General features: G+C 40.5%; 1 protein-coding gene across 1 annotated transcript in view; it reads left to right on the forward strand.

The window, feature by feature from the left end:
- znf385d (zinc finger protein 385D) overlaps positions 1-12,535 on the forward strand; it is an 83,596-nt gene that overhangs the window by 1,529 nt on the left and 69,532 nt on the right. The window contains exon 2 of the mRNA XM_028580888.1: positions 10,351-10,493. Within this exon, the coding sequence (XP_028436689.1) occupies positions 10,351-10,493 (143 nt within the window). The remainder of the gene's footprint in view (positions 1-10,350; positions 10,494-12,535) is intronic.

Consider the following 12,535-nt stretch of genomic DNA (forward strand, 5'->3'; position numbering starts at 1 on the left):
TCTTAAAAGATTAATAACACGGCTTGTTCAGCAGCAATGCAATGCTGCTATTTAACCAGAACGTGTTTTGTAATAAATATCAGGCAATACATTATGACGCTCTTGACCTCTTTGAAACAGGACACCAAAAGGGAAAAGAATAAACAGATCAGAAGGAAACGTCCCGCTTGCTTTAAAAGCTGTCCACATAGATCCAAAGCAGGCAGTAAAAGAACTGCAACCCAGCAGGCTAATAAGTCCTGAGCGTGTGCTGCAATCATACTGTACAAGCTATTATGGTAGTTGAGTCAAAGGCCCGGAGGTTGGCGTTTAGCAGCACGTAAACGTCTTTTTGGTTAACCTCAGATTACAGAGCGCACGGGAAGTGATTGTTGGATCCGATTCAGAGACAGCTCTGTTTATTAGCGAGCTACACACATGACAGCAGCAAGAGCTACAGTATGTTAATCTGAAGGGGATGAAGGCAGCGTGTGTTATGTAGCTCGAAGCCAAAAGCACGCTGTATGCCACACGCTGGTGAGACTATATCATAAGAATACAGAGCTTATCTTGTAAAGGTTAATTGGAAAATCAGTGGAAGTGTAGTTTTACAAAAAATAAAAAAAGGAATGCTTTAAATCTCTCCTTTGTGCTCACTTTGTTCAATGTAATAGGGGTGAAATGATTGTATCCTCTCCGCTTGAAGGGAAGTACTGATCTCAGAGTATGTTAAAGGCCGCTGAATACGATCAGCACACTCCATGAAAACACAGAGGTGTTAATCACATCTGGGGCGTCATCAGCATACAGATGACTTTCAGTGAAATTCAGATTTATCTAATAATTGGATTTATGTTTGCTAAGGGAAAAGGAAGGGTTGAGCAAGAGCGAGCTTTTAATTTTGAGGCTCTCCGGCGGTGTAGACTCTCTGGACAGATCTTATCGGAGGTCCAGGACACTAACAGGAGGCGGACGGTGGAGGAGAGCGGCGTAAGATGATTAATTATTAATGCCAGTCGGCGTCCTCCAGCCATCATTTTACTCCCCCTCTCTCGACATACTGCCGCAGGAGTAAAAAACGCTTCAGCCCAGATAAGTGAATCTTTCAGGAAGGGCAATGCAGAGGACAGCCAGAGTCACACACCATGATACTGTAGCCATACACATCCTGTCCACTGAGCTGCTCTTAATGTCTCTTACACTGTATGTGCTGCATCATTAAACGCAGCCTCAAAGAGAATGGATAAACAAAGGCCAGTGGGTAAAAACTTTCATCAATTCTGATCTATTTCAAATATTTCCAGAAGTCAGATCTCATATCAGTTCTACGTCATTACACTAATGGGCACAGCAGGCAAAAAAACATCTCCAAAAGCCCCAGGTTCAGTGTGTGTCAACTGGTTTGTGGTAATTTAATTAAATCAAATTTAGGAATATGCACCCCCAAAGCTTCATATCCACTAACATGATAAGGGCTTCAAATCTGCATTCATTAGTTTTGTTTGGCCACTCTGAAAGAAGCTAGAAAACACACAAGTTTAATATATTATGGCCTTATAAATTTGAAATGGATAATGTGTTAGCAAACTGTTTACACATCCAGCGGACATGGAGCAACGTTAGCATTCATGTGGAGTCATTGCAGTCTCTTATGATGTGATGAATGCAGTGCAATTCACTTTACACTTTATTATTCATTCCTTTCAACTTTGACATTTGGTGCGGAGCAGGTGGCATAGAATGGGTTTTTAGAGCTTTTTTTTCTGAAAACAGCTGTCTGCTGCATCTGGAAATCACGCACATGACAGCAGTGAGAGTGAAAACAGTGAAGTTGTGAGCTGTAAAACATTCTGCCTGTCTCAATCCTTTAGACTTCATTATTTCAGTAATGTGCTTATATGTTGCATATTCTGAAATGAATTCATGTCATTAAATTGTCATGCAGCAAATCAAGTATTCGAACATATTGGAATACAAAACGCACAGAGAGGAGAGGGGATGTGTGGTGAATAGACACCCAGCAGCTGATTCTTTCTGAGGCCATATTCATATTATTTTTAGATTTTATTTGAATATCTGGTGTTTATTGGTTTCAGGTTTGTTGTTCCGGGAGCTGCAGACAGAAAGTAACCACTCTTTGCAGTTTTCTGTGTGGCCTGAAATACAACGTCTGTGGCTAAAGTTTTACATATACCAACATCTTTACAACCTCAAGTCTCACATTAAACCATCACCCACTCACTGCCAGTGGCTGCATGAGAAGCTAATAGTGAGAAGTCTGCACTATGTAAACACATCAGTGCTGGGGGAGATTGTACAGAGGGAGCATCACTGACATACAGTATATAAGCAGGCTTCTCATTAAAATGTTCTATTCTATTTGTTTGGGTTTGATTTGTTTCGATTTCTTTGGTTGGATCATCCCAATAAATGCTTCTGACAGAAAAGCAAACAAACACCGGGCTGAAGACAAAACGGTGAAATCTATTTTCCACCGTTGTATGCTGCCTGACTCCCAGGCGGCTCAGAGAGACTTCTTGTAGTTATTTTAATGACTGTCACCTGCTGACCTTTCAGCGTGGAGTGACTCTCCTGAGCGACTCTCCATGCAAAGTAGATGGCAGTCTGTGCTGGAGAGACTTTAGCCCACCTGGGCCACGGACTCTGCTAGTCAAATTTACAAGCCGTCCACAGAACTCAAATATTAACATTCTTGAAGTCAAATATTGACACTTCTAACAAGGTGATAATTACGGATGCCAGCTTCTCTGCCAGAGCCTGCTGTAACAGGCTTTTTCTGTCTCAGTACCGGAGCATCTTAAAGTCCGTGTGGCGCTCGGAGGTCGGGGGGGGGGTTATAGCTCAGATTAGCAGCCGGGGGTCGTTTTCCGGCACTGCCTTATGTTTTGCACCTTTGCTGGTGGTGACAGATGATCAGGCTTAAGAGAGTTGAAACACTATCTGCTGCTGCAGGCTGGAATGTGCCTTTATGTTTGGGCATGTTTGCTGGACTGCGATTTTTTTACACGTTACATTTTTACAACTGGAGACAAAAGAAAATCTGTTTGCCTTATTATACTGGACCTTATACAGGGTGAGGTTTAGGAAGGTATGTGAGGCAGTGGCGTCTGGTGATAAAAAATTGTGGGGGGGCTTTTTTTTTTGGTGAGGAGGGGGAGGGGGGGGGCAAATAAACAGAAAGCAGCACTTCGAAACTGGGCAAAACAACCAGCACTACTTTATTTGTTTTTTTTTAACACTATTTTGAAAGCAGGCACACTACACCCAATCAGCAGAACACATCAGACCCTTTGCAAAATCAAACACTCTTGCAAAAACTATACACTAATTTATAAAAAAAACATATTTTGTTACCATAAACGCACACGTTTCATATGACTTAATTCTGTTTGAACTAGTTACACACTGCTGTTGCTAACCTGAAACACTTTTAGTAATTCTACTTCTTAGTGATTAGAGTACTGTAAATGAAGTACACAGAGAAAGTGCAAATATACAATAAGTTCACCAAACACTACACGAGACCAATGCTGCAGACTGAGGAAAATATAATTTATTTCTCTCCATCTACCCAAATCAGTCAACATGGAGAATCCCAACAACATGTCCCAGTTTTCATACAGCTACTACAGTAGTGTGTAGGCTATAACACTGTTAGCTCAGCAAACAACAGACAAACATAACATACTGTATCCAGTACAGGTTACAATTACAGAAAAAAATCGGCAAATCCACCAACGTTTTAGGTCTCTTACCCCCCGTTGTTGTCCACAAAACCTCAGTGCCGACACTTTGAAATAAAAGACAGGGAAAGCAAAAAAAAGGTATTACCAACATCACATCCAGCCAGCCAACTCCTTTTCGCATAACAAGCCCCGGTGTAGCTTCGCCCTCGGTCACTGTCACTGGCCTGCTGCTGGATTAGTAAATCGGGTTGGTCCGGTCCTCTATCCTCTATCCTCTTTATTTCTTCCAGCAAACGTCTTATGAAAGTTTTTTTTTCGTAAATCAATGACAGAATTTGGTTTAACTGCTGCCATTATCTCTACGAAAGTGATTTGTAGACCTGATGTCACCCTATATGAAGTGTGGATGTTTAGACTTTAGGTTAGAAGACCCTTTCAGATGTGCCGTGGTACTTGTGAAACTGTTTTCTCTGCATTTGCAAATGTAAATAAATACTCAAAGACCAAACTTTTGGTTTAATTCTCATTCATTTTATCATGAATATCACTAACGCTGTTGCTTCAAGAAAAACTTCACATTTTTGTTTGATTGTAAGAAGTTTTTGGTAGAGCGACGGTATCGCTTGCGTTAAGTGAGCAAGAGCGTGAAGTTGAATGACAGGTGTCGAGATCCAATCAGATTGGATCGCCCAGGGACCACTTAGAGACTAGCTTTAGGTCACATGCTTGCCTAAAGTTTAAAGACTTACATAGACATCCATTTATCCGGCGTCCCTGCCCATGAAACAGCATGAAACATCTTGTATTTACATAGAAAATAGTTAACTGATTAAAACCAATTTGTATTAAATGCTGAGGTGATTAATACCAGCCAGCACATCGTATGAGTAAACTATTTTATTTTTTTATTTTTATATTATTTTTGTGTTTAAGTATACATTTATTTTTCTGGAATTTTGATGGGGGCGGCCCCCTATCGCCCTCGTTTGACAATCTGCCACTGATGTGAGGTTAGAAGAGGGTAACAGTAGATAATGTGTCTGGTGAGGGAAAGTAAGTTAATTTACTTCAGCAACACTCCTTTCATTTTCCTCTACTTTTCTACACAACTACAGTATACTTCTGCTTCACCCCTTTTGAGTACTTTTTACTCCATTATATTAGATAGCTGTAGTTACTGGTTCCTTCACAAATTAGAATTTTAAGCCATGCTTGCTGCATGAATGTTGGTCTGTCTTTGGTTTCTTTGGTGCACAAAAGTGATGCCTGTAGGTAAAAATGTAGAACTGCAAGTTATTAAAAGTTGTCATTTGACCAGTCAGGCCTTTATTTTTTTATTTTTTTAAAGATAATTTTTTTGGGGCTTTTTTCATGGCCTTTATTTGACAGGACAGCTGAAGACAGGAAAGGTGAGAGGGAACAGAGGCAGGGCTAGAAGGGGGGCCTGGAGTGGCACCCCCCCCCCCTGAAATATGATCCCCCCCCCCCTTTTCTATTCTGTACTCTGACAAAAATTGGCCCCAACCAAGTGTGCCCCAGTCAGGGCTTTTTTTAAAGACTTTTCTCTACTACTTTGGTCCATACGGATATAGCTCAACAACTATTAGATGGATTGCCATGAAATTCGATACAGACATTGATGCCATTTCATCAACATTTTTAATGTGTTTAATACTGTGTTTAATGACCAAATACCTGCAAAACTAATCACATTCCCATCAGCCTTAGCTGTACAGTGTGTTTAGTGCTAATATGCCTTTCTCACAGCAGAGCACTGAAGCTGCTGAATGCTAACAGGCCTTTTTCACAGAAGACAATTTTGACTTGTCATGGTAGGGAAAGCACAGATGTTGTCAATAGTGTTCAAATGTTCAAGGGAGAGTGAGCCATCATGCTCGATACCAGGAACCTGAAATCAAAGCTGCTGAATGGATTCAGCCATCATTCATTTCATTATTTATACCTGTGCTTTTCCTACTGTGGAAAGTCAAAATGTCTCCCAAAAAAAGGCCGATTAGCATTTAGCAGCGTCAGTGCTCCATGTGTGTCTACACATGATGCGTTCAGGCACAGTATTGAGTGTAGGTCACTCGTGTTTTGGCAGCACTCAGAGCCCAACACACAATCATTGCAACATAAAATGGAAGAAAAGCATAAAAATGCACCATAGTTTACATGCTCATAGTCAGCGTGACAGACTTTACGCAGACTGTGTGGCAGCTGGAAAAAAACGTATCTGTTCCTAGCTGTAGACTCTTGAATAAAATGTGATGCATTGTTGTAGATTAAACTACATACAATACAAAAAGTAGTTATGAACACAACAGTAGTATATAATGGAACATACAAGTACGTACAGTACCTGTGTCCTTTTACAGAAGTACGATTTTTAATGCTGGACTTATACCTGTAATGGAATGTTTTTAGATTATTGTATTGCTATTTTGACTTAAGTAAAGGATCTGAATACTCTCCCCCCTTCCACCCCATTAAAAAAGACTTTATGAAACTAATCACTTCTGTGTGATGTAACTGTCAGAAAAAAAAAAAAAAACTCACGTGCTTCAGCCGTGCTGACACGTCAGATTTCATCTCCTGTCACTCAGCCAACCAAACACGACCCTATCAAACAAATTCACATTTCAGTTTGTCACTCTTCATCTTTGCTGCAGAGTAATCTCACACATCAGCCCTGGTGTGTTTGAACGGCCTGTTTTGACTGTCGGAGCTGTGAGTGGTGGATTTGGCCGGGCGCTGTGTGAGGCGTGTCTGCGGGCTGACGTCAGTGCCCGGCATGTCGAGCGATGGCATGGTTGGATGATCCCTGCAGAAGGACATGCTTTGCTAAAGTTGGGACAAAGACGTGCCTCCACATGAGAGGCGGCATGTGTTCTTTTTCCAACAGATGGCAGCGCTCTGGCGACTGGAGGGAAAAGACAAGAGCGAGAGAAGGGGGGACAGTCTGTGGTTTTCTCTTCTCGTCTTTATGACTTTTGCTTTTTATTTACCCCTTACCACTGCCTGGGGACCAAAACGTGGCAAACCTTGTTTTTATTTGTCTCTAGACGGCGGTTTGATACTGTATCTGCCAGCGCTTTAGAGCCATGCTGGCCCAGAGTTCCACTGCTGTTAAATGTGCAGCGATAAAAAGAAATCATCCCTCTGGTTCTCATTACAGCTTTGCGAAATGGCTTCTTTAATTCCTAATGTTTTGGAGGGCTGTGACCGTTTTCCCTGCTTTTATTTTTTTGATGTTTTGATCCCGTAGTGTTGAAATCAGCCCTGTGCTGTTTCCAATTGGTGGTTTCTAAGGCGCTCCACTGGCGTGGTGCTCTCACATGACAATAAAAGTGAAGTATTTACTTTTGTTTTTCCTAGTGATGTGTGGGCCAGGCCTCTCTTGCCATTGACTCATCGCATGTGCCTGTTGCAGTCATTCCACAGCAGCTATTTGTGGGGACAATTTCAGAATAAGAACATCTGTTTCGGAGCGCTAAACATCATCGCAGCATCACGCTGTGGTCATCTGGTGTACAACTTATTTCTTTATTTAGGTCTGATTGTGATTGGAAGAAGAAACTGAATTCAGAGTCTGCAGCCAATTTATCACTGAGCCAATTCACAATAATGGAGACCATTCTCTTAACCGTGATGGTGATTGAAGTGTTGAAATACTTGTCTAGTACAAGTGGCATCCTCAGGATGTACAAATGCTCAATAACAATTAGGATGTACAAATGCTCAATGACAATTAACAGTCCTGCAATCAAAACATATTAGTTTGAGTAAGCACACATTAGTGTGTACGTATGCAACAAGAGTAAAAGTACTCATTGTGAAGAATGGACCCTGTTATCAGACATCTTAACATACCTGGTACATGTTGCATTGATAATGAAAATCCCTCACAATAAACACAATAAAGGAAAGGAAAAAAGCCAAAAAGCATAATATGAGCACTTTAAGCTAAATTTGATGAATATGTGATTAAAAAAAAATAAAAATGTAATGAAAGAATGAAAATCTCTGAAAGGTGTGGTTCAATGTTGTTGTTTTTTACCCAACACTGGAGTTCAGTATTAGTTTTTCTGAGCATAAAAGTTTATTCCTGAACTCGGATCAATATCTCACGGCCTTCGTCACCTAAAATGAGATTAAAAAGCTCTGAAAAAGCCGACAATTATACCTTGAGTTGTTATTTTGTCACAAACATTGGAGAAAATCCCACCCCAGCATCCACCTACAGACTCCGGCCAGGGGGGAGCCACTTTATCATCACTCCCCAATATCTCATGTAAACCCATACTACGGGGAGTGATGAGGTCGGAGTTTTGCCGCTAAACACAATGTTCTGCTGTTATAATCAGTGTTGGTCATCTTACTTTAAAAAAGTAATTAGTTACAGTTACAAATTACTTCTCCCAAAAAGTAATTGAGTTAGTAACTCAGTTACCACATTGTAAAAGTAATTAGTTACTCAGCAAAGTAACTGTGACGTTATTTTTTATGTTCTATAACGCTATTACGTTCTATAACATCTTTAACGTTAAAGATGTTTATATTTATAACTGTATAACTGATTGAAGTATAAGAACACTATATACAGTATTTTAGAACATTTGGTATTTATTTGAACTCAATAGATTGCAGCCTGCCATATGATATGTATAGAAATAAAAACATGTAAAAAATCCTTTTTCCTGGGCATAGCGTGCATGTTACATAAACATTCTTGCCTTTAATTTCAATGAGCGAGAAGTAGTACCGGTACTTCCAGTACGAGAACGCTACCTTTGAATTTCCCTGGCTCGTTGCCGTTGTCTCAGAGCGTGCAGTGAGACAGCGTGAGCAGGGCATCCGCCCACCCAGCCAATCATTATCGCATTTGCAACGGTGTCATCAACTCCCCCCCCAGCCCCCTGCTCTCTCCAGGCAGCTAATGTGTAGCCAAAGCCTGACACCTCGCACTTCATTCAACCAAATTTTAGTAACGCGCCACTTTACATTCTCAGTAACGATAACGCCGTTGCAATGATGGGAAAAGTAATTAATTAGATTACTCCATTACTGAAAAAATAACACCGTTAGTAATGCCGTTATACTTACACACCATTACTCCCAAAACTGGTTATAATAAACATTTCAAACATGAGTTGTCTGACTGAAATGAAATAATGAACATTTTGTGATCAAATGATACAAAAATTGCAAAGGAATAATTTTAACTTATTTATTTGAACATGGAAGCTCATGCTTGACCTCGGGACCAGTGTGTGTGACAAACTAATCTCAACTCAAGGTCCACTAAATAGTTTTTATTGAAGCTTTCAACCTGCTCTTTGGAGCTTTTGAAATCTCAGAAAAAGTTTGTAAGTGGACCTTGAGTTGAGATTAGTTTGTCAAAAACATTATCGAATTGGTTGAAATTCGATAATAATGTGAGATAGAAGTTATGAAGGGTTTGTGATAAAATAATGATAATCTTATTATAAAGTGATGAAAAATATCACTTTTAAATAATGGAAATCCTCCAAACGTTATGAGATTCAAGATTTTCTAGGGTCGAAGCCTTAAAACCATCCATCCAAATTGCAGATTTGGGGGATTTCCACACTATCAGATGAGCTACAACCCCACTAGAAGATTAGAACATTGTTTTTACTCCTGGCATTAATTTCAATCAACTCCGTAAGCACTGGAACTAAAAGGAATGTCTGCTTTGGCGGCCTTGTTGGCGCAAGTGCTAAATACTTAAAGTGGATATATGGAACTTTCAATTTGTGTCGATTGTAGCGGCCGCTTTGGACACACAGGTGTGTCCAAAGCACCGTATAGAAAAGCACTGTATTGCCCACTGTATTACCGTAGGTAGCGTTACGGGGAGGTCATATAGTTGCGATGAATGTTTTGCAGATTCAGAAAATCATTAATTTACAATAGGAAAATAAGTTACAGATGCATCGTTGCATTTCAAGTGTTGCATACGGAAACTTAGCCTACTTTGGATGTCTCGTGAGATAACCCGGGTATCACCGTCACTGTGTCACGAGCCAAAGCATTAAAAGATGTTGTAGCAACAAATGTAATAATAACTTAGATTCATATAGCGCATTTCATGAAACCCGTGGACGATTTACACAAGTAACGTTACAGTGGAACAAGGGAAAAGAAAATAGTAAGCCAACACAAACACGGAGTACAGGGGAAACCTCCGCGCTAAATGGAAGGGGGACGTAATTATATATATCGGCTACTGACGTACAACCACATCGCGCGTTATAGTTATTTATGAATGAAATAGACATATTACACACCTGAGGGCCAATTCGGGGTCAGGTTTGAATCATTTACAATCCCTAATTGTCTCCATCTGTTGATAGCCCTACCGAAGTTGACTCACGTTATTGCCCGTTGTCTTTCACTTTCCCTTTTAGCTTTTAGTTGTTCTTTGTTTAATTTCCTTATTCCCTTATTCAGCCATAGCTACAACAACAACTACTTCTAAAATAACATTAAGAAAACAATTAGGACTAAATAAAGAAATCTCCTGCTTCCTTTTCCAAACACACACTGAAGGCTCACTTGGATGAAGATGGAGGGTGAGGCAGCTGTCCCTGTTGCCGTCTGCAGTTTTAACATGCTGCCTTTGCTCTGCCTCCTACAGGTAACACATGTCAGAATGGCCTCATGCCCACCCTGGTGCGCCCCACCCTGCCTGCCATCCAGACCTCACTGGGCATGAAGCAGTTTCTCCCTTTTCCATTGGATACGGCCACAGCGATGAGCCTCTTCCCAGGATTCAACACGGTGAGTCTCATCTTTATCTCGTGTGGCTTTCAGATGCCGTTTGATCCTCGCTGAGGTAATTCTGATGTTTTGAGGAGATATGACTGCTTCTGTTGCCTAGGATTCCACATCTATTTCTAATCTCTACATATGCCTAATATATTCATATTTAGTCACACATCTTTATTCAAAGCTGTGGTCACTGACTCAGAGCTGCAAACAATACGTAGATTTTAGCTTTGAAGCAGCAAGATCCGACGTTCCTCAACCTCGTTTGGTCAAGTTCAGGTATCTGTCTTTTATGTATTTATAAAATGCTCTCTCTCTCATAGTTATCCATGAAACATCTCATTGAAATTATGCTTTTAAATCGTAGAGGAATGTTTAATGGTGCTGACACTCCACTTAAGGAGTTGGGAGAAATGCATGTTTTGTTATGCAAACATTTATTCAATGTGTTGAAGTCTCTGACCATTTTAGTGTATTTCTATTCTTGAAAGCATATCATTTATCTTTTGGTAATGCAAGAAAGGAGAGAAGCATTTGTGGAAACTGTGCGATTATTCTGATAGTGCACTTACTCTCCAGACAGTTTGCATACTCAACTCTATCTTAGTGATTTATTGACAGGTCTGCCTTTAGGCTCTATGGGTTCTATAGGAATTTGGCTGCCGCTTACAACTCATCTCCTTGTTAACATTGACATCTGTTTTTGTTTTAATCTTCCAAACACAGAGACATGGTTTAACATAAAAAAAATGTTGAAAGCCAGTTGGCATTCTAGCTATCCAAAACATGACAAAACATTTATTTTAAATGGGCAGTCGGTGCCGGTGCTTTGATTGTCTCTTTGAAAAACCTCAATCTCTCACAGTAAGCGCTAAGAATGCCTTTTAGTGCATCTTTTGTGATAAAGATGCACTAAATAACATGCTCCATGTTGCACTAATGTCAGTTTGGAATACAATAGTGTTAATGGATGTCACCTCCTGCTCAGATTGCAATATGTTGTGCAGATGGTGCACAACATTTGCAGGAAGCAAAAGTTTACCTGCAGAAATGTTGCAAAGCAGCGCAAATACATTTTACTGGTCTGTACTTTCTGAAATAATAATAATCTTCAAGAAGTTTTCTGGGAGTACGATCAAATTTGGTGCTAATTATTGGGAAATTATAGAGAGGGTGTTCAACACTTTAACTCTCAATTAGCTGAACGTGCAAACATTTACTTTTAAAATTTTAATTTAGCTTTTCTTTCAATGACGTTCCTACTTCTCCACAATTAGTACCAAGTTATGTAGTTATTTAACGGAAACGTCCTTGCACTTTATCAGGAAAGGTTTGTGTGCAGTTTTTACATTGAGTAAAGCTCAGCTGTTTGTTCCTTCTCAGGTCTGTTGTTGAAAAGAAACACCAATCTTCATTGTGTTTTCTTCGTGTTTGCATATTTTTCTGACGCCTGTCACATCCTTCCATCATTGTCGTTGCTGGACATACTCGCAACAACTCTCCAAACAGTTAAGGGGCCCTATCTTGCACCCAGCGCAGCGCAAAGCCCGACGCAAGTGTATTTGTTAGGTTAAGACCGACGTAGTTGTCAATTTCCCATCCAGCGCCCACGTCGTTTAAATAGCAAATGCACCTGCGCCCATGGGCGTGCTGGTCTTACAGGGAGGTGTGTTCAGGTGCATTCTTGGCGTATTGTTATGTTGAGGCAGTGGGAAGTGATCGCGCCATTGACCAACAAAAACCTGGTCTAAAGTCAATAGCGCATAGATTACAAATAAAAATATTACGGTGCAAATCCGTCATCATAATAGCAATGCGCCAAGGTACAAACACGCCTGGCTTTTAAAGGGAATGGGAGATGACACTCTGATTGGTTTATTGCATGTTACGCCCAAAACACACCTATGTGTTAATGAAGACACTAAGTACAACCCTTTTGAACCATGCACCCGGCGCACGGACCCTTTTTTTCCGCCGTCAAACTAGCAAAAGTGGATTTGGACATGCCCTAAACACACCTGCGCCAGGCGCTTCACGCTGTGTGCTTAGATCGT

The sequence above is a fragment of the Perca flavescens genome, chromosome 6, assembly GCF_004354835.1.
Source record: "Perca flavescens isolate YP-PL-M2 chromosome 6, PFLA_1.0, whole genome shotgun sequence".
Taxonomy (NCBI): Eukaryota; Metazoa; Chordata; class Actinopteri; order Perciformes; family Percidae; genus Perca; species Perca flavescens.